General features: G+C 47.8%; 1 protein-coding gene across 1 annotated transcript in view; it reads right to left on the bottom strand.

The window, feature by feature from the left end:
• Positions 1-3,792: 3,792 nt before the first annotated feature.
• Positions 3,793-23,433, bottom strand: part of LOC144146914 (uncharacterized) — a 30,383-nt gene continuing 10,742 nt past the window's right edge. The window contains exon 4 of the mRNA XM_077678878.1: positions 3,793-10,344. Within this exon, the coding sequence (XP_077535004.1) occupies positions 3,910-10,344 (6,435 nt within the window). The 3' untranslated portion in view covers positions 3,793-3,909. The remainder of the gene's footprint in view (positions 10,345-23,433) is intronic.

Genomic DNA, 23,433 nt, shown 5'->3' on the forward strand with positions numbered 1-23,433 from the left:
TAACCAACACTACCGAGGTGATTCCGCCTTCCGGAAATAAATTGATGCGCCAAAAGATTCTCGAATAAATCTTTCACCGATTCATTAATCCAACTGATTTTTCCTAGCATACGTTACTGATACAAATGCAGAGAACCGTTTTTAGGGATTTCACCCTGTGACACCGCTAAAAGGGCGAAATTGTTTTTTACAAATCGTCATCATCAGTCACCTGCTAAGCCTTTTTGGCCGTCGCGCCAAAAAGGCCTAGCAGGTGATGTGCGCGCCTAGCCAAACTGTTCTTTAAAACGGCTTCAGATTTCATGAGCACATTGTAATTACAGTGTTGGAGGAGACTAGTGCTGAAAATTTTAAAAATTCCACCGTGGGGAGAGTGAAAAGCGGTAAAATAATTTTTTAGATTAGATATTAATTTTTTTTATCGCGCAAGGTAACTTACTCAGCTATCTAAACTCTGTTCTACAACATTATTCTACCACCCGCACCCAATAGAAGCAAGGAGGATTTCTGGAAAACACTGTGTTTTTACACATTCGTCAATAAGCACACCGCCAGTTCTTATATCGCATTCGTTCTTGTTTAAATATGCCCATACAATTGCTCAAAAATCAATTTCAGAGTTTTTTCCTAACATGCGGATAAGGAGGCAAGCGATGTTTCTTTAATTCACACCCCTCTGGACGTAGAAATCAGTTGAATTTTCCCGCATTCGCGTAGCCCTCGCCATCTGTTGGCACTTTCTGCAATCACGCGCCTCCCTTCGAAGCCCTGTCATCTAAACGCATAAAAAGAAGTGCCCGACTGACTGACTGACTGACTGACTCATCAACGCCCAGCCAAAACTGTTATATCTGCAGACTTGAAATTGCGCGAGTTTATTTGCGTCATTAAGAAGGTGCTCACTAAGGCAGGTTTTTCAGAAATTGTACTCCTTACCGAGGAAAAGGGTGAAATTGTGGTTTCGCGAATTCGTGATTTTCTCGGTCACCCATTCACATTTTGAAGCGCTTTTTGGTATTATATGTAGCCCTTAAGAATATCTACAAAGTAGTTTTTCGATTTCGCCCTGACCTACACTACCGAGGTGATTCTGCATTCCGGAAATTAAATGGTGTTCCTAAAGATTCTCAAATAAATCTTTCGCCGATTCAATTATGCAACTCACTTTTGCTAGCATATGTTACTCATATAAATTCACAGAACCATTTTTAAGGATTTCGCCCTGCGACGCCGCTAAAAGGGCCAAATTGGTTTTTACAAATGACACGGCTGAGGAGCCAAAAAGGCCGAACAGGGTATGTACACGTCTAGCCAAGCTGCTCTTTCAAACGGCTACAGATTTCAAGGGCACATTCTGATTACGGTGTTGGAGGTCAATATTTCTGAAAAATTTAAAAATTCCACCATGGAGAGAGTGAAAAGCGGGAAAATAGTTTTTCAGATAATAATTTTTTTACCGCCGGCCATTTCAGATATCGAACTGGTTTTTGTTGAGATAGGCCACTTACTCACGTATCTAAACACTGTTCTACAACATTTTTCAAGGACACCCTCCCAATAGAGGCAAGCAGGATTTCAGGAAAACACTGTGTTTTTACACATTCGTAAACAACCACACAGCCAGTTCATATCTCCCATTCGTTTTTTCTTGAAAATGCTGCCCATTTAATTGCCCTTTTTCTTGAAAATGCTGCTCATTAAATTGCCCAAAAACCACTTTCAGGATTTTGTCCTAACATGCGGATAAGAAGGCCAGCGAGATTTTTTAATCTGCATCTTTTTGGACGTAAAATTCAGTTGAGTTTTCCCGCGTTCGCTTAGCGGTCGCCATTTGTTGACACCTTCGGCAACTACGCGTCTCCCGCAGGAGCCGGTGTCATATATCATAAATGTAAAAGAGAAAATGTACTAGTAAAAAGCGCAAAGGTTAGCCCTCGGCATCTGTTGGGACTTCCTGGAACCTCGCGACTCCCACAGGGAGCCCATGTTACTTATGATAAAACTACGGATGAGCATCGTTCATATCTCCTGAGATAGCACTTCCTAAGAGGAAGAATACCTCTCACCCAGCCGGCCTCCATAATGTGTTCCCAGCGCAATCTCCTGCCGAATTCAAGGTGTGTTTCCAACCTGGCACTCTTCCTCATTTTATATTAAGAGTGCAAGCAAACCAAGCTCCTCCCTCTTCCATCTAATTTTCCCAACCTTGAGCTGTGGGAGAACCTGGTGACTAACAGCGATCTGAATGTCCAGACAATACTTCCTCCAGAGCAAAGGCTGCCCACTCATCACATGGCTTTCTGAAATTGGGAAACACTTCCACTTCGCCGGCTCAATAAAACTTTTTTCACTCACTGGCTCTCTCGCTCGAGCGCGCCATCTTGGTGCAATTTGTTTCGCGAGAGTTGGAGTTAAAACACGAGTTCCAGTCGTTTCACATTACCACGATGCGCCTGCAGTTGGAGCCCATGTACTGACAGCAGGCAGGCGCTCCCGAGTGTGCACCACTTCACGATGAACTAGCCAAACATGACAACTATCAAATAAATGAACACCTGTGATATCCATTAGTGTCATTAATATAATGGCCCACCCGGGCACCGCCGGGTACTACCGCTAGTTTATCATTAAAAAGTGCAAAGGTTAGCGCTCGCCACCTGTTGGGACTTCCTGCAACGTCGCGCTTCCCGTAAGGCGCCCGTGTTACTTACCATAACACTGTACGATGAGCATCGTTCATATCTGCTGAGATTGCATGACCGATGACGAAGAATAGCCCTCACACAGTCGGCCTCCATCGTGTGTTCTCAGAGCAATCTCCTGCCACATTTAAGTTGTGTTTACAACCTTGCACTGTTCCTCATATGATATGAAGAGTCCAAGCAAAACAACCTCCCCCTTCGAGCCACGCTTCCCAGCCATGAGCTGTGAGAGAACCTGGTGACTGACAGCGATCTGGATGTCCAGACAGTTCTTCCTCCAGAGCGAAGGCTGCCCGCTCATCACATGTCTTTCTGAAATTGGGAACAACTCCCACTTCACCGGATCAATAAAACGACTTTTAACTCTCTGAGTCACTCGCTCAAGCGCACCATCTTGGTGCAATTTGTTTAGCGAGAGTTTCAGTAAAACATGAGTGCCAGTCGTTTCATATTACCACGATGCGCCTGCGGTTGGAACTCCTGTATTGACAGCAGGCAGGAGCTCCTGAGTGTGTACCACTTCACGGTGAACTAGCCAAATATGGCAACTATCAAATAAATGAACACCTGTTATACCCATTAGTGTCATTATATAATGGCTCACCCGGGCACCGCCGGGTACTACTGCTAGTACATGTATAATGGTAGAAAGGAAGAGTAGACTGAAAGGAAGGCGCGATGAAAAGGATTCAACTGCCAATGTTCCATACTCAAATACAGTTCGCCAATGGGGCAGTTCGGCTACATTTTTAATTCTTATAGGACGTTGAGGTCATTTTCGTACTTATCGCGTGAGAAATATGCAAGCTTTGCCGCGATTTTCTTCCTTAATGTAGACTATGCTAGATGCAGTTACTGCGTCACATGATTTCGATCATATTTTCCTCCGTGTTTTGATTTCAGTTTTTTTTTGAACTCATTTGATGGTTGCTGCCATGAATGCCAGTGGTGGTGTGCTTATTAGTGATGGTCGAAATAAGCAATAGTTTTGAGTTAGATGTGGCCGATATACACCCCTTATTCTGATACACCTCTGTTTTTCTGCTGTGCGTTGTGCCAAGAACCGCCACGTGGTGAAGTGCAACACCAGTCAAGTGATCAGCTGGCTGTCTTTATTGCAAAAGAACAACAAAACACACTTCAAACATTCCTCATTCGAACAATCTATGTGTCTTACTTAAACATTTCAGATTGTGGTTCCAGGCTTTTAGAACGGACGATACATCCCTGGAATTCCTTGCGGCGGCCCCCAGAAACCACCTGGCATGGGGCCAGGTCTCCCAAATACCATGCCGCCCGGCGCCTGCATTCCCGGGTACATAGGTGAACCCTGTTGTACGTCATTGGTAACCTGAGCTGGCTGTCTGTCGTCAGAAGGTTGATATGCGGGAGGAGAAGGCTGTGTTTCGGCCGCTGCGGGCTGTGTAGCGACGTTAGCGGTCGTTGGCGGCCTGGCTTCAGTTGCCCTACTGTCCTCATTATTTCTCGCGGTCTTTAATATATTTGACACCGCGGAGCGCCCTGATTGTACGGTTGACCTTAGAGCGTCTGTTGGGCGATTCAAAAGACCACCCAGCTTCCCAGTCAACCCAGGAAGATTTGCCGATGGCTTAAGAACTTGTCCCGCCTTAACCAGGCCAGTCAAAATAGGTATTCCACCGGGAGAAGATGCGGGAGATGCAGTATTTATATTAGAATTCGTTTTTCCTTTCTGCAAGCTACCTGCCGATCCTGCGGGGGCTTTAGCATTGTTTGAGGCATTTCCTTCCGGAGAGAGTGCGAGTGTACGCAGACGTGGCTCCGATTTCGATACAGTCTTAGCACTTTTCTTGGCTGTTATCAACGACAGTATTCTAGACGCTGATATATTTTGAAGCGCTGAACGTATTTGTGCGCCCGCTGCCAAGTTAGAAGCTGGGCCAGGCGCAGCTTTCTCTTCCGCTTTCTTTACAGTAGCCGAGGCCGGAGCCGTGCTTGGAACGTTTGAAGTTTTGACGGAAGTGGTGCCAGGGGTTTCTACATTCGAAGCGCCAAGTCGTGAAGCAGTATGGGTGGTTGGTACTGTTTGTGTGCTTGATGTAGAGCTCCTTTGTGCGTTAGCTATTGGGCTGGTTGGTTTAGGGGGCGATGGCCTAGGAGTTTCAATACCCTTTACTGCTGGTAGTAACGAAGCGCTTCCTTTTAAGCCGGAGAGTGAGTCAGCAGTTGGGGTACGTTTTTCAGTAGTTCCCGTAGTTCCTAAAGTATTTGCCAGTCGGTTAGCTGCAATAACCTTTCGTACGGAAGAAGCTAAAGATGGTGCGGAGACCAATGTTGAGCTACCAGTTGGGGTATGTTTTTCACTGCTTCCCGTAGTTCCTAAAGTACCTGCCGTTGGGTTAGCAGTATTTACATTTCGTACTGAAGGAGTTGATGTAATACCTGATGTTGCGGAGGCTAATGTTGGAATCGCTGCAAGGGGTGCACCTGGTCCTAAGGAAACATTTACTTTTGAGCTGGGAACTGAACCAGCCGCTGGGGTATGTTTATCAGGACCTGCTGTAGTTGCTAGAGTGCCTCCCATTCTGCTGGCTGGACTAACATTTGATACTAGAGGTGCTGGTTGAACCCCTAATGTGGCCGTTACCAATGGAGGAGTGGGTACAGAGGCAGCAGCCGAAGTAACGGTAGCTCTTTCAGAAGCTCTTGACGTGCCATTCATGCTCTTTGCGATTGACACAGATGTGGCCTTGGACGAGTTATCTGTGCTAGGCGACATTTTACTCTCTGCACGCGCGCTGGTGCTTGACGGACTTTGCAATGATGTACCTCTTTTGACGCCCAGAGTTTCGCCGTTACTGTGCGCGTTAGCCCTGTTGCCCATTGGACCTCTTGTTTGGGACCCTTGGCTACTGCCATATGACGCTGCAGCTACAGCAGAAGCGGTGCTCGGTGGTGCTGCTATTGATTTAGGCGGTAACTGGTTGCCGGCACGAGCGCTCGAAGGTGTCACAGATGTAGCCGCGGGCTTTAAGGGAGTAGGAACGGTGTTGCCGGGCGAGGTTGAGGAGATGCCTGGGAAGGAATTTTTCGTCCCCTTAACGGTTGTGAAGGTCACCGAGCCATGCGGGGAACGAACCCCAATGCTTGGCTGTATGGCACTTTGGGTTTCCACTCTAGCGCCGGGTGTGCTCGGCAGGGTTACTTGGGAGCCTTGGTTGCTGCCATATGATGCACTCCTGCCTTTCGATGCTGCAGCTACAGCAGGAGCGGGGTTCTGTTGTGGGGCTATTGGAATAGGCGCTAACTGGTTGCCGGAATGAGCGCTTGACGGTGCCCCGGTTGTAGCAGGGGTCGTTGAGAGACTAGCTACGGTATTATCGCGCGAGATTGACGAGATGCTTGGTGCGGCAATTTTCGTCCCCGTAATCGCTGTAGAGGTCGCCGGCCAATGCGGGGAAGGAGCCCCAATGTTTGACGGTACGCCATTTTGAGTTGCCTCTCTAGATCCGGGTGTTCTCGGCAGGGTAACTTGGGAGCCTGGGTTGCTGCCATACGATGCATTCTCGCCTTTCCCTGATGCAGCTACAGCAAGAGCGGGCTTCTGTGGGGCTGCTGTTGGTTTAGGCGTTAACTCGTTGCTGGAATGAGCGCTTGAAGGTGACCCGGTTGTAGCAGTGGACGTTGAGGGAGTAGCGACAGTATTACCGGGTGGGATTGACGAGATGCTTGGTGTAGCAATTTTCGTTCCCGTAGCGGTTTCAGAGGAAGCTGAGCCATGCGTGGAAGGAACCCCAGCGGTCGTTGACACTTTAGTCTTGGTTGCCTCTCCCGTGCTGGATGTTCCTGTCGATACGGTGGTGCTATGAGATTTTATTTCAATGACATTTTGAAATACTTTTCTATTATTTGTGTTACGATCTGTCGTTCCAGTGCTCGATAGCACCGTAGGTGGGGCTTTTTTTTGCGTGTGCTGAAGAGGAGCCAAACCTTGTTTTACGCCTGGCACTGCAGCAGTGCGTACTCTGGAAGTGATTGGAGTAATAGAAATGGTCGTTGGTCTGCTTGCCATTGGATGGGAAGCTTCCCTGACCTCTGGTATGCGTGCCACATGGCTGGGTAAATTTATCTGTGTCCCTTTCGTGGAGAGACCTGTTGTTTTGACGCCGCCATGTGAAGGACGTGTAACGGGAGTAACAATATTTTGAGACGATTCTTTTTTGTTATGCGTAGTGGTTGCGCTTTTGATCTTCGCTAAAATGGCCCCTTCGGTCTTAGCAAGCGTGTTTGTAGTGCTCTTGTTAGAGATCGAGGATCCTACACCAGAGGACTTCGTTGCTTGGCTCGTGCTTCCTTTGGGCAAACTAGGCTCTTCCTTCCTTTGTGATGGTGTCGACAATGGGTTAGGCACGGTGTGTGGCACAGCAGCTGGTGGGACCGGGAGCGTCGCGCCTTTTGCACCAGTGTTCAACAAGGTTCGCGTTTTGGGTTTTGTGGAGTCCAAATCCCTGGAAGGGGATGCAACGCCCTCTTTCTTAGCGTGGTTCTTCGCGGACTGACCTTTGCGGTGGTTTTGTTTCCGCTTATGCTTGAAACGGCGAAAAAAGCCTCTAAAGAACCTTTTCTTAGGTCGGGCCTTCAAAGCGCGAGAGTCCGAGCCCACGGTCTTGCTGGTGCTGCCTTTTTTGGTTTCGGGCAAACTCGACAGCTGCGAAGTGCCGCCAGACTTCACGGAGGGCGCTGAGGAGTCCGTGTGAATTGAAGGAGCATTCTCTCGCGGCAGCCCAGGGAGAATCACGTTTTTAGTAGCACCGAGCGCTCCCGCAACCGTGTTTTTGGAAGCAGTAAGCGTTGGGGAGGTGCTGGGTTTTCGGGCTAGCTCAGCTCCACCCAGCAACGGTGCTCCGCTGCGAACGACAGCGTGGGATTGCAAAGAACTTCTGCTTAAGGAGGTTTCTGTCATTCCTGCCTTCGTCGCACCATGTGAACGACGAGCTGGTGAGTTGATAATCTGTGTTGTTGTTCCTGCGTCAGCTTTTGAGCGCTGTTCTTTTGGAGAAAGGGTAAAACTTGGGGCTGGCAGATTACGCTGCGGACTTTTCAGTGAGGCTGGCGTTTTTGGAGAAGTAGTCGGCACTACTCGGACAGCAGTTCCCGGCGAAAGCAATGGGGTAAGGGCGGGAGAGCTACTGGGAAATTGAGGGGGGGCTCCAGATCCAATAATGCTTGACTCGGTCGTTGTAACCTTCCTTGGAATATCCGAAATACGAGCTAGTAAGTGGTTGCTCTGTGGTGACTTGCCTGCATTAGCTTCAGATGAAGGCTGTTTGGGTGAAGAGGTAATACCTCTGTTAGATGAATAATGTTGCCGGCTTTCCTGTGAGACTTGAGTTTTTGAAGCAGCCGATGCTACCGGGGCAGTTGGAAATGGTAACCTTGAAGGCGCGACTGATGGCGGACCGCCGCCAATTACGTGGGGATGGTTCCCGCTTTCAGGCAAAGTTTGAATTGGTGAGCCTGCACGTGCTGCCGGGAGATTGGCTGTAACAGGCGGTGGGGACTTTTTCAAAATTGGTATAGCCCTCGTGCTTCCAGAATGTTGTCTTAAAAAGTTCAAAAGGTTTCCAGATGTCCTTCCCGTTTGGATTGAAACCTCGCTGGGCTTGTTGGGAGAAATGGCAGAATTGTCTTGAATACGGGGAGCATTCGCCCGGGCAGCTGCGGCCGAAATAACGGCAAGTTCCGGTATCGTGCTTGCCACAGTTGGGAATTGGGAGCCTTCTCTGCCCTTATTGGCTGCTACCGCCTCGTTTGAAGGCGGCACTGGTCGCGAACCGCCACCCAACTTCACTGCGGCACGAACAGGCTTGTGGCTAATACCTCCTACGTATAGTTCTCTTGTGGGAATTACGACGGGTTTATTCGCGCCTTTGTGCGCAATAGCTATGCGTGGGTTGTTAGTTGGTATTGAAGTTTCCCCTGTAACAGGCGATACCGGTTGCCTAACAGAGGTGACAGGTGCTGTACCGGCCGGTCCTTGTTTTAATGGTTTTAAGGCTTCCACAAGAGGTGTTTTTATCAGGCTTCCAGGTAGACCCTCGGACGGGGAGTGTGGAGGTGACCGCAAAGGAGCAGTTCCTATTGAAGGCGACTCCATGTGGAGGGGGTTACTGGAGTGGAGCAAGAGAGAAGCCCGCGAAGTACTAGGCGGAATACCGGCAACTTCTGTCGGAGTGTTTAAAGGCTGTGATACCGTCTTCGGAGCTCCTGACCATAGGGGCGTCTCTTCACGTTTGCTTTCGAACACGCCTGCAGTCGGCGGCAAAAGGGATGGGTGAGCACGACTGTAGCTGGTGGTGGTTGATACGACACCGGCGCTAGGCGGGTTGGTAACTGTTCCCTTATTGTGGTTGACTTCAGGGCCGCTGGCACCCGTGCGCACAGGAATAAGGCTGGAGCCGCTGCTTGGCACCGACGTCCCACCAAAAGCAGCCAACGAAGGTTGACCAGGAAGCGCGTTACGGGATGGACCTTGCGCAATTTCTTTCAACCGGGAAAAGGCTGCTGCGTAGGGACCATTCAGGTGACTTCCGGCTGAATTTTCTGCCTGCGACGCGGCGCCAGAATGCGGACTTTCGATGGGAGGTGACCGAATGGAAGATGAGGGGAAAGTTGAAGGTTTTTGAATAAACCCAATATTGCTAATTGTGGGTGCGGCTGGTGCAATCCGTGGGTGGCTTGCATCAATTACGTTCGCAGTGGTCGGAAACCCAGAAAGACTTTCCCTGTCATTACGTTTCGTGCCTAATGAGGGCGAAGGCGGGACTATCGTCGAAGCCCGGCCAAACGGAAGTTCCGCTGGGGTGGCGCCGCCCCCACCGCTAGCTTCTCCAGTAGGTCCATTGTGAGCGACGCTCGCAGAAGGGGTACCAGAAGTCGGGACACCTGATATTGTGCCCAACATTATTCCAATTGCGTGCTTTATGACATTTCCATTTGAACTAGGAGCTCCCGAAGCAGAACCGGGGCCTAGCGAGTCTTTAGGCTTTGGTTGCGATGCGCTAATAAAGGGCGGCAAGGAAGGATGCTCTGAAGGGCCTGGGGAACTCGCCGAGGGCATTTGAGGGGCAGTGTGCGCTCTGTCATGTTCAGTGCCTCCCTCTGTTGATGGCGGTAGTACCGGCGGACCCCCGCCAAAGCTTACGGCAACCGCTCCAGAACTGCTCGAAACTGTTCCGCCGGGATTATGTGCCGGGTGGTGGTCTGGTTTAGTAACGCTCGTTAAGATGGAGCTAAAAGGGTGTTCGTCGTGCTTCTTCTTTTCGGACAACACGGATGCACCATGTGCAAAGAGTTTTTTAAAAGTGGAACCGACTGCCGCGGCAGTTGCGGTAGCGACGATGCTGCTGGCTGCGCTCGATGTGCTGCTGCTGCTGCCCGACGTTTTTGAGGAACCGCCGCCGAACAATGAGCTGGCTGTTGAAACGATAGGGCCGAATGGGGTGCCGGGTTTCGGTGCTTTCGTTCTGTACGAGCCGGATGCAAATTTGTCGATGGCCGCGATGACCTTGCCGAGAGCTCCCTTAGGCTTGATGTCGTCATCGCTGCCGAACGGCATGCAGCCTCCGTTCTTGCACACTCCTCGTCGGCGAAGTAGGAGCGTCTGCGAATAAATGCGAAACAGTGTTTTTGTAAATATCGCACAAATTCAGAAATGTGTAGTCGAGCTATTTTATTTTCGTCTGCGGTACGCAAGAAGCGATTCCCAAAGCATGCTATACTCAAATCTGAAGTTCTTGTTTTGCAAGTATTGTAAGGCACAACTACTTTTTGACGGGGATGTAATAAGGATACAAGAGTTGCTTTCAATGCGGAAGCATTAAATTCGGTTATTGAGGAAAAAAGCTAGCGTCGGTGTCGAACAACCGCCTCTGAACCGACGTGACTGTGAAGTGTTTCATAGCACGTTTGTCACATTATTAAAACACAAAAAATAACTGCGCTGCTAGACAGCCCGTGGGCATGCGCAGAGCAGCGTGGAAAGCGAAGAGCGTATCAAGCACGCGCTGCGCTGGTCACACCCTGCGGTGTTAAAGGCACCAGCAAGTCTGGCCGCTCTGCGACGAAGTAAAATTTTTAGCGACATCGTGCAAATGGTTGCGTTGTACAGCATACGGGGCAACGCAGAAACTAAAAATTTTAATCGCAGAAGCGAAAAAGATGGCCGATAGGAAACTGGAATAACTGCAATTGCGTGGAGCGCAAAACTCGAAGAACTCGAAATGCCCAATCAAACAATAATGGTTACGCATTCATAACTCATAAAAAGAGCTTAGGCGTCTTCTGATTTTTTTTCGGCAGTGTTGAGCTGATCACAGAATGGTCTCCTGGGAAGCTCTATTTTCCACGTGTTCTTTTTTGCTGAGAGGATCAGGGGTAAACTGAATGATAGAAGAAAGGATAATTAAAAGGGTGTGGCACTTGTGTGCTTGAAGTACGGTAGGCTATGGCAAAGTGCGTGAAAGGCTTGGTGTGATTGCTTCGCATAAAGCAGTGAAATGTATTTCAAAGTTGCAAGCGCGCTCCCTAACGTCACGGAGGCGCATATATACACAGACGGGCTCAGGGTTATGAAGCACCTGAAGCAAGTGAAAAAGACTCCTCTGATCTGCCAGCAGATTCACAGCCTCCACAAGGCCGCACAGCGAAGTATACGCGTAGGTACATTCTGTGCAGGGCCATTGTCAGAATTTTGTGAGCCAATTAACGGACAATCTTTTGCACTCTCCTTCCACAACTGAGTTCCCCCCTAGCCGTCTTCCTTGTGATCCATGCTCCCGTCTTTCTGACCAGAAATCTCTTCTGAGAAGGGACACGCGTGCTTTAATTCCCCCGTGTGTCTTCTCTGTGTCCTTTAAGATCTCCCGGGAGAAGGAAGTTTCTCTCAAGGGGCTTGGGGCTGATGTGGCTCTCACACTTGTCACCTGGAGTTGGACACCCTACCCAGTAGACCCAGGAGCATGTCCCAAGTGTCCGGCTCCGCTACCTCCATTCAGCCGTACGGCTACAAAGGAAAGTTATAGAGCTTTCTTAGAAACTTCGCAGTTGAACACAAATTCGTCCTGGTCCACACCTACAAATCAGCAGGTATTTAGTCTGCATAGATCACTGTATAAGACGCACCTCAACCGCCTGGGGTGGTCATTGATGGCAGGAACTCCGGGTCTTTGATTCTGAGAGAAAGGAAGTTTGAACCAGAGCATGCTAACCTTAAATTTAATCCTCCAGTTTGTCAGCTCAGCACAGGCGTTACTGTGATGGGCCGATAGAAATTACCTCTACGAATGCCAAGGACACTTATCCTTCACAGAAGTGAGTCAGCAGCAGCGCTTTCCAAAGCACGGTAGCAATTGGAGCTGCTCCTAATTTAAAATAACCAGCATAATTATCCTTCTGGTGTCATGAAGGATTTCTCCCATCCGTGGCGATGAATTCGTAAAAAAATACAGTGTGGCGAAATAAACGAAGGATATATAAAGCGAGGGCACAAGTTTGCTTCTACACGAAGCCTAATTAGCTACAGTGTCACAATGGAAAACTTCTTCATGAGTTCATGAATGTTTCAAAGAACACACGCCTGATATCAGACAAGGCACAGAACTTCGTCTTTGCTTCTGAGGACAGCGACATTCTGATAAGCACGCAGCCTAGGCCAGACGGGACGACCTAGTTGCAAAACGTTTTTCAACGACGCTCTACTCGTTTCGCCAGCTGTGACAACCACCGCCGCGGTCGTTGTCGTGAATACGTGGTATTACCCAACCATACAACGACGAACAATGCCGTAGTCATAAGGCACATAACGACTTCATCTTAATGATCGAGGGGTGACTCTGGTCACAGCAGTTACTGTAGAGTCATCGCGCTCCTCACTAACGTGGCAAAACAATCAGGGGCGGAAGCGTTATTCCCCCTTTAAAGGGGACATGAAGCCAAAATACAAGTTGGGTTCTTAAAGAGGACTGATTTTTCCATATAACACCGACCGAAATTTAATCGCGAACTTCAAAGAAACACGAGGGATATTAAAGAAAACAGACTCCCAGTGTCGACTCCCGACCAGTTTCCGGCGGTTTTCCCATGACGTCACAGAATCTTGTTTCTGCGGTTGGCGGCCGCTGACTTAATTAAGCCGCCGCCAAAAACAACATGATAACTCTTCGAAGAACTGCATTTGGGAGTGTTGGTATAAGTGCATATTTGAAAAAGTGCTTATTCAAAAGGCTGTGTCTAGCGTTCCGTCCAGACGGAACGGCAGCTGTCACTAAAGTTCCGTCCAGAGGAAACACAACTCGCGTTGAGAGCAGTCTCTCTTGATTTTTACCCAACCGGCCAAACCGCTACCGCTCACTGACTAGCCAGAATCACTGATAATTATTAATCATTATTAATAATTACAGATGGTCGGACTAACTCTAGCTCTATCCCAACAGATCTCCAAGCTGCCACCCGACGCCCGCTTCACAATATTTCAGCGAGAGCAGTCGGTCTTGATTTTACCTAACCGGCCAAACCGCTTCCGCTCACTGACTAGCCAGAGTCACTGTTAATTATTAATCACTGGCAATAATTACAGGAGATCGGGCGTAACTGGCGATGGCTACGTCGGCCTTGGCTCTAGTGAGCGGGAGCGGTTCGGCCGCTTGAGTAAAAAACAAAGACCGACTGCTCTCACCGCGTGAATTGTAAAGCGGGTGTGAAGTTTTGCTGTTACAAAATGCTAACCACGCGGCCACACACACACACACACACACACACACACACACACACACACACACACACACACACACACACACACACACACACACACACACACACACACACACACACACACACACACACACACACACACACACACACACACACACACACAAAAAAGAAAAAAAACACGGTGCGGGAATCGAACCACGGACGACAACGGCTGTAGTCAGCGTCAGAACCACTACACCAAATCCCAGAACGAAAAATGGCGGCTAATCGGCTGCTTTTGATTTGACGTTCGGTCTGGACGAAACTTCAGCAGTTTTTAGCGTTCCGTCTGGACGGAACGCTAGACACTTCCTATTCAAAAACATAGACGCAACAAGAGACACAAGATGAAGTGCTTCGTCTTGTTGTTAAATCTTTTATTCAAAGAGGGAAGGCCGGAGGCCTCGTGGGGGAGTTGAGAGGGGAGGATTGATGGATCAAAAGGGGTTCGTATGAGTTCATGGTCGTCGGGAGGCGACATAAGTTTTTTAACAGGAGGGTTGTTCATCATGAATGGTCTATTTACTGGGGTAGGCCACCGCTATATAACTCGCGCTAGCTGGCAAACTGAATGATAAGGTTGATAGTGTGTTAATCTAATGTGAGGGGATCCGTATGGGTTGAGGGATCTGGGTTTGGAGAAGTGAAATTCCGGTATCGAAAAAATTTGGGGCATATCCAGACCAGGTGGTGCAAATCAGCCTTGACGGCTTGCTGACCGGATGGCCGTTTCGGGTTCGTCTTGTGTCTCTTGCAATCATCTTCGCGTTTGAATAAGCGCTTTTTCAATCATGAACATGATGACTATTTTAATAAGGCGTCTATTCTCGTCTGATAATATCACTTCAATGTTAACGCGCAGTTAACACACTGACAACTATGGTTTTAGTGCTGGCCCCCGTTACGTCACTCCTGACCATATTCAGTTTCAGTTTCAGTTCAGTTTCAGTTTATTCTCGTATTGAAAATACAGTGTGTAAAAATACATATACAGAAAGGGGTCCCAGAGTTATAAACTGTAATGGGACCCCTTTTTATTTATTGTACACATCTAAGCATTTAGTAGCAGTTATGAACACGAATAATATGTATAAACGGAAAGCTGCAGTAATAATAATTAACTATGACATGGAAAGAAACTATAATTATGACAAACATGTAAGAATAATAAATACCAGAAAATGAAGTAGAAGTACACAAAACATTGGAAAGGAATACATTAGTAAGCAACTACATCAGCGTAAATTGTCTGAGAAAAGAAATGTCCTGAGAGCATGCCTGAACGATGACAAGGATGATGCAGATTTAACATTATAAGGCAAGTTGTTCCAAGCTTTAATAGCAGCAAAGCCGACTGTATTTTTCCCATAGTTAGTGCGCACTGAAGGCAGTAAGCAGTTATTTAACTCTGCAAACCTAGTTTTATTGGGGTTAGAGACGGTATGGCGGTCAATTATGTGAAGAATACCGGGATCATGAGCCAGGCGGTAGGCAATGAGGCATAGATTGTGGTTTATAAGCTGTGTGATTGAGTACAGATTATGGTGGCGCAAAAGAGGTGCGACATGTGCGCTGCAAGTGCTGTGTGTAAGTATTCGAATAGCTTGTTTTTGAACCTGCTGTAATGGAGCGATATGGGAGTTGTATGTTAATCCCCAAGATGCTATGCAGTAATTAATATGGCTGTGTATAAAAGCGTAGTACAGCGTGAGGAGTGTTGAAATACGAAAATACTCCCGCGATTTAATTAGCACTCTAATTCCAAATGCCGTTTTTTTTTCTGAGGGAATTAATATGAACATCGTATTTCAAGAATGGGTCAAGTTGAATACCGAGAAATGAACACTGTTCTGTTGAGAATATTGCAGTGGAATTAATGCTCAAAGGTGAAATATTGCTTCGTTCTTTGTGACGCGAGCTAAAAACCATGAATTTAGTTTTGCTTCTATTTATCAGTAGACGGTTTTTGCGACACCACGTATTAATACTTGTGAGGTCACGATTAAGATTTTGTGTTAGATCGTCTATGCACCTATGCGACGAATATATGGTGGTGTCATCCGCATATAAAATACAATCAGATGCTGGCGTAAGGCTATTAGGAAGATCATTGATATAAAGCAAAAATAGAAGTGGGCCAAGAATGGAACCCTGGGGAACACCTACGTTAATTTTTTTAGTGGTAAATGACACGCCAGATATAATGATTGTTTCTTGGCGATTTATTAAATAATTGCGAATTAACTTTAGGGGAGGGCCATTAATACCATAAGATTCGAGTTTCTCAAAAACAATATTATGATTAATTGAGTCAAAAGCTTTCGTAAAGTCAACAAAAACAGCACCAACAAATTTACCCCTATCAATTTGATTTTTGATCTTGTCAGTTAGTGCAACCAACGCAAGATTAGTGGAGCAACCGCTGCGGAAGCCAAACTGCCTTGGAGTTAGTAGGTTGAACTTGCATATATAGTTTGAAAGACGTTTTTCTATCAACTTTTCAAGCACTTTGCTAAAAAATGGGAGAATAGAAATGGGCCGATAATTTCCTACGGATGTTTTATCACCCTTTTTGAAGACTGGGGTCACTCTGTTTTTTTTTCATTTCGAGTGGAAAAACAGCCGTTTTAAAAACCAAGTTAACAATGTGAGCGAAAACGCCAGATACGATATCAGAAATTGCTTTGATGTGTTGGGCATGAACGTTATCAAGGCCGGAACTACATTTAAGATTAGTAATTACTGATCGAACTTCCACCGAGGTGGTAGGAAAGAGATAAAAGGAGTGCAAAGAACGCTCCAGGCTATTGTCAGGTCTAGTTAAGTTCGCAACTGGAGGAGCAAAAAACGCGTCACTAAAGGTATTAGCAATGTCACTGGGGCTACTTAACAAAGTTCCATTTTGTAATATTTCTGAAATTGAATTGTCAGCAGTGTTACTGTACAAAAACGAGTTAAGTATGCGCCATTGTTTGCCTGTATTATTACCTGCTTCATTTATTTCTTTTTCATAGTATGTACGCCTGGAGCGTTTTAGTAGCGTATTGAGTAAGTTGCAGTGTTTCTTGTAGCGTAGCTTGAGTTGGCCATTAAAAGGTTTCTTTTTAGTTTTCCGGTATAGGTTGTCTTTCTTCCTTAGGCCAACTAGTACGCCCTGTTGCGCGAAATTGGAGATTTGCAATTTATCTCGCGTTTTTTTTTCGGTTTAAAAACTCCTTGCCTGGCCAAAATGAAGATGAGTGAGTCGCCAAAGGCTAGCTCTTTCCAATTGATGAGAGCTGCCTTTCGTCTTCATGACCCCTTCAATAATTTGGCCACCTACGCAACTGAGATGCTAAAACTGAGGAAACAGCGGAACTGGCGTTCTTCATTAGATTAGCGCCCATCATACCCATCTTATCGGAAGATCGGATGGTGATGCCGCCGAGCACACGCCGTCTCCCTCAGCCAGAACACCTGCGCGTCAGAGCTTACGCCATCACTAGGCGCATAAGTTTCCAGTGCCTTCATATTTTCATATAGAATGGTTTATAGTGCCCCTGGAAACATGCCTTCAAAATAATGCAATTGTGCTTGCAGGTGAAGTCGACTGTAAAGAAATCGATGTAAGCATCGTTTTTGTCAGCTGGCCTTAACACATTTTTTGTTGCCCCATGAAGCGCACTCATAAAGAAAGCCTCTCCCTCCCTTGTGTAATCCCCATGGTCCTTTAGGAGAAATACGCAAAAGAAAATGCCATAATACGTCACTCGTTTTTGATTGTGATATTACGACCTCAAGTGATAATGCAATAATACTTGAGGGGGCTGCTCCTCCACCCGGTCCTATATAGAGTATGAACGGTGTGATTGCGCTTGCGGTTTTGTGTATAGGTGTTCAACTACACTGTTTCTTTACCAATTCATTCTAAAGAGCAATGAACTAGTATTGTTAGATTGTTCTCACTCGTCCACTGGATGTCGACATTCGTCTAATGGTCTACGCACAAAGATGTATCTTGCAATGTGCACACAGTGCGTTTCAGTAAACCCAGCACTTGTTCTGGTAGTGCCACCCCTGCAGTGCACTGCTTAACACAAGGAAATGGTCAAGTGTTGTGAATGCTAGGAATTCACTTTTGAGAGCAATACTGATCGCGCCTATCTCCTACAAAAGGCCAATTATCGCCACCTTTGTAGTTCCATTGTGCCAGTGAAAGGGCAACGAACACATCCCGAGAAAGTCTATAGCTATTTCCACGATCTATGAGAATGTAGCTAATACTGTGTGTCACGACACTGGTTGGTGTTGCGAGAAACACGCAGCGAAACACATTATCAGTCAACTTGATAAGGGAGTATGCCGACTGGGTGTTCGGAAGGCATGCGTGCCCATTCTCACCAGTCCGTGTTTCATTGTGTCTGGAACCAGGATGGTTTAAATGAAGTAGTGTACATGCATAAGCTTACAATATTGCTTTCTTTGTATGGATAAGCCAATTGCTCAGGCGGTAATGAAAACCACAGAGTCGTTCTCGTGAAGCATTCGACACCCTATTGAAATTGTACAAAAGCAGCGTGTTCTGGTTTGGTTCATCAGCTACAACCCATGCAGCATTTTCTTAAAGAAAGGGGGCATGGCCAACCAAAGGCACTTTAGCCTGCTTCTTGCAAAAATCTGGCATAGACACCCCTGAGGGACATCTGCTGCGGAATCTATGCAGCTTAAAACAACGACAGGACAAGGCCATGAGCTGTTTAATTTCGCCAGAGCGCGAGAACGCAGCATTTTCTTTGTTTCCAAGCGGCTCTTTGTTCGGCAGGCTATTCATTGTTCTCGCGTCAGTATTCGGCCCATCCAGGCAGTTTCTGCTCGTGTTATATGGTGCCCTTCATGGAAGACTACGAGGAGAGATTTTTGATGTAGGTAAAGAGAAGAATTCTGGCTCTGGCTGTAAATAATTCTTTTATAATTATTCAAGGACGCCAGTTTCCTTCGTTCTTCGATGGATCACCATAACTTTGCAGTTCACTAGAAGTTACTGACCACTTGTAATCGGCGTAATCCATGAAGGTCTCTTGGGGACGTTCCGAAGGAAATAGTCAACACCATTTTATTCTAGAAGGCGGTCATCGGATTTGAGTACATGTTCACTGTCCGCCGTAATGCCCCCCACTCTGCGCTAGTCGACGCCCTGTTCGCCATCAATTGTAACGCCGGAAATTTTTGAAAGTTTTGCAATGAACAGTTGAGGAATAATTGCCGATTGCCCACCACGGAATCAGAATTAGTGTTCTTCCCTTTAAGTCGGACAGGACTAGCAGCAGCCGTACGTTTGGCTTACAGTTATGGGACTTGACACATGGTGAAATGGCGGCATAACAGACATATGGAGTAACCTCATGGCGGAGTCACTTAACGCTCACCATCCTGATTGGCTCTACACATACACCTCACCATCAGGTCAACTCCTAAGGCGGGTCACTCAGCAACTCCGATTTTCTCTGCTTAATGATCTAACCAGCCCTACACGACAAGGCAATAGTTGCCAAAGAGATACGATTCCTGATCTCACTTGGGCAATAGGCTTGCCTTCGGCTATATGGGAAGTCCAGGATAATTCTCTAGGCAGCGATCATCACATTATTCACACAACTGTACCCTTGAATGGAGCTTCAATTCCGTCACCGCGAAGTGCTCGCCTCACTAATTGGAATGGTTTCCGGGAATCAATCGATACGGCTGCCATATCTGATTTAAGCACCTGGAATTCTGCAATTCTCGACTCCTATGGCCATAACACCAAGCTTATTGCTCTTTCTGACACACGTCCGGCTGTTGATACACATCTTTTACGCCTTTGGGATCAGCGTCATGCGCTTATGCGCCGATGGAAGCGTAATAAGCGCAATCGCTCCCTCAAAGCACGCATCGATGCTCTCACAATCGAGGCTCTAGAATATGCGCGCACTCTTGAAACATCCAACTGGCTGTCCTTCTGTGACTCTCTGAGTGGAACACTGCATACAACTCGGATTTGGCAACTTATCCGTTCCATGTCCGGGCAGGCACGGCGATCCACGCACATCACATCGTTGCGGTTGCAGACAGGTCTTAGCTTGGCTGATTTGGCTGACGAACTTCAAGCTTCCTTCTTTCCTTTTCCTTCTTTGCCTCCGCCGCCTCATCCTGTCACTTGTCCCACTCAAGAACCTATTGACGCAGATTTTACATTCGCTGAACTCCACGCTGCACTCACCGATTGCAAACGACACACAACACCAGGACCGGACCTGATTACATACTCCCACTTAAGGAACCTTCCGGACTCCGCTCTAGAAACTCTTCTAAATTTCATCAATGAAGCATGGCGAACAGGCTGTATCCCCCCTGAGTGGAAGACTGCTAACATCCGCCCTATTCCAAAACCAGGCAAATCACTTGCTTTGAACAGTCTACGCCCAATTTCACTTACGTCCTGTGTTGGAAAACTGATGGAGCGTATGGTCCTGCATCGTCTCACTTGGCTTCTTGAACATAGCCAATTCTTTGACTGGACTATGACTGGGTTCCGCGCTCACAGGTCAACACAGGATACAATGCTGCGAATCCAACAAGAGGTGTACGCATATCCGAGCGCAGCCCAACTTAGAGCAATCGTGAGTCTAGACTTCCAAAAGGCGTTTGATGCAGTTTCGCACTCTGCAATTCTTGAACAAATCCGGATACTTACGCCTAGCTCCCGACTGTACAACTACATCCACAATTTTCTGACCACACGACTACACTCGTTGGTGTTAGAGGACTACCGACAAACCCCCTGGACTCCTACCAGAGGAGTTCCTCAGGGATCTGTCCTTTCCCCTACTCTGTTCAATTTAGCACTTCGCCCCCTGCCTCGTATGCTACATTCCATTCCTAATCTCTCGTTTGGACTGTATGCCGATGACATAACCCTTTGGTGTTCTACCGGCAGCCCAGCTGCACTGTCCGACACACTTCAGGCTGGAATTGATGCGGTCCACTCGTTCGGGTCAAGCGTAGGTCTCACACTATCTCCGCAGAAGTCTGAGTACCTCGTGGTCACTGATGAGCGCTTGCGGGCTAAAGCTAGCGACCAACGCTCTCAAGTAGAACTCGTGATTGATGACATTCCTCTTCCACGTAAGGCCTGGCTGCGCGTCCTCGGCTTCGACCTACAGGATAATGGGAAGGCCTTAAAGTGGCTCAATCGATGTAAGGCTCAAATTACCCAACTAACTCACATAATCGGCAGGCTGACCCGACGTCGCCAAGGCCTACGAGAACACGATATTACGCGACTTGTGAACTCTCTAATATATACTCGCGTTCTTTACGCACTGCCGTACGTAAAATTAACGTCATCGCAACGGCTCCTCCGGCCTGCCACCCGCCTGGCTCTAGGGGTACCTAGATATACCCCCCTCGCTAAGTTGGAGGCTGCTCAGCCGTTCGCATCATTGTCAGATCAAGTTGATCTTCATTTGGCGGCACAACACACTCGTCTCCAGCTTACTTGGCATGGGCGTCTTCTCCTATCCTCACTTCATTACGAGGTAGCTTCGTTACCCGAAATTACAGCGACATACCCCCCTTGGTATCCACTCCCTCGCATAAAAGTTCCTACCATTCCAATCAATGTATCCGCAACCTCGCATGCAGGACGTCGTCGAGCTCGAATATGCACTCTTCGCTACCGCTATGGTGATCTAGCCACAGTGACGTACACAGATGCCTCCTTCTCATCCAAAGACGCACGCGGGGTCACAGTAGTTGTTCCTCCTACCCAGCCGCCCTTGCAGAAAAGATACTCGGCCGTTCCTTCCGTCCTGTCTCTAGAGGCTCAAGCAATAACTGACGCAATCTTATCGTTAGCCACTCCTGGTAACCACGTGATCCTCAGTGACAGTCAGGATGCTCTGCGCTTGTTCCAGGAGCAGACGCTTCCCATCAGTATTATGCATGCACTCCACACTCATCTGGCCAAACACACTGGTACTAGCTACGTGTTGGACTGGGTTCCTGGTCACGCAGGCGTTCCGGGCAACGAGCTGGCGCATCAGCTCTCCCGTGCTCCGTCCCAACCGGGAGACTCGGAGACGCCCTGGCCAAATCCTTTCCACCCACCCACGCAAGCGCGACAAGCCCGTCTCCATCGACGCCAGACTGTGCAACAGTTAATCGGGGATAGGCAGACTCTTCCGTCCCCCTCTCACCTGTTACCCCGGGCAGATGCTTGTCTTATCCGGCAAGCGCAAACGGACAGCCTTCCAACTCCGCACATACTGCATCGACTACAAGGCCATCGCAGCCCTGCGCGGTGCTCCAAGTGCTCTGGCTTTCCCAATACGCCGCATGTTCTTTGGGACTGTTCTGGTTCGCAACCATCACTCGCAATTCATCTTAAATCCCTTACACCTCCTCCCTCTTCTCTCCAAGACTGGCTCGCGCCACCGGAGGGAACAGACCGAGTGGCCTGGTGGCGAGCTTTGGTGGCTCACGTTCGTCAGGTTCTCCCGTCTGTATAGATAATTTTGTTCCTTTCAGAACCCCGGACTTTGGGGGTCTTTTTCTTTGTTTTTTGTGTGTCAATAAAGTTTACCAACAACAACAACGAGTCACCTCATACGACGTTGAACGAGGTAGGGGCATAGGGTCGCAGTGGTGCAGCCGCATCTGATGTTCCTATTCACGGAATCCCCGCGTTTGACGGGTATCTTTGGCTTCCTGAGTTTTATGTTCCGTATACTTACTAAGTTCTACATTCGTGATACCCTTACGGCAACAACTGCACCTAGCCGAAGTCCATGGAACACCCGCTGTTAAAGCTTCCCGCAAAAATTTCTGCCGTCGATCCATGGACACAGAGCGATAGAAAAACAGAACGACGAAGAGCGCGTGGAGAGGGATACGCCAAGCCGAGCGCCAAGATGGGCGCGGCGTTGGTTGCGGTGGCACTGAGCTCGCACCACTACCTCTTCCAGAGGCACCCGTCGTCCAAATGCTCGACTCGTTACAGCACGGCTTGTACGCCTCGCAAAATTTAGTGGGACAGGAATGCAGGGCCTGATAGGCGACAAATAGGGTAAACATGAGAATGACGAGGACGAAATTGTGATAGGGGTGGACAACGGGAGGAGCGATACGCATACAGTGTCGCTGCCAAGCCGAGAAAACGGGACAGCTGTGCGGGTTAGAACGGAAAGTACGGTTGGCGCGGCATGCGAGGGTCTTGGAAAAACGCTGTGTTGTGGGCTTTCAAAGGTGGGGGCAAAGCTTCCGTAACGGGCCGAGCCTGATGTGCACGACAGAGAGGGGAAAGATGCTCACGCATTGTTAAAGACGTGACATAGGTAACCCTTTTCTTGTACTGAACACCGTGTCGCAACGGATTTGACTTCTTGCAGACTGTTCGTGCTACCAATGCGTAAGATCATAGCCCATCTGCTATGATTCCCATACCAAAACTTCCAAAATTCCCCATATATTTTATTTCTCGCGTCTGTGTTAAGAAAAGGTCCACTAACAAGTGCACACGCAGATGTAAGAAAGTATAACATTTCAAAACAGAGGTGGGCGTTTATCACGACTACGTCTCAACGCAGCGCTCACAAATTAATACCTGTTTCGACTTGGTGTGAACAAGAACCTTTACTGTGATAACTGTGGATCACCAGAAACAGTTTAAGAAACTACTGTTTAAGTACTCCGCTTACTTCAAGCAAGCAGCCGTTTCGTGAAAGAAGTGGAGTTCCTAAGCCAGGGGCCAGTGACCTAAAAGTACTTCTGGCTTTATGGATCTTCTCTTGATCTCAATGCAAAACACTTACTGCGTTGTTTGATTATCTAGAAGAGATTGGCATCACTGAAGTGATTTAAAATAACAATGTGATCTTCAGACTGCTTCATCAAAATGCAGACATGAATGGGACGCTCCGGTTTT

This window comes from Haemaphysalis longicornis, unplaced genomic scaffold, assembly GCF_048455015.1.
Source record: "Haemaphysalis longicornis isolate Haplotype H1 unplaced genomic scaffold, Haemaphysalis longicornis Haplotype H1 scaffold_7, whole genome shotgun sequence".
In the NCBI taxonomy this organism is placed as follows: Eukaryota; Metazoa; Arthropoda; class Arachnida; order Ixodida; family Ixodidae; genus Haemaphysalis; species Haemaphysalis longicornis.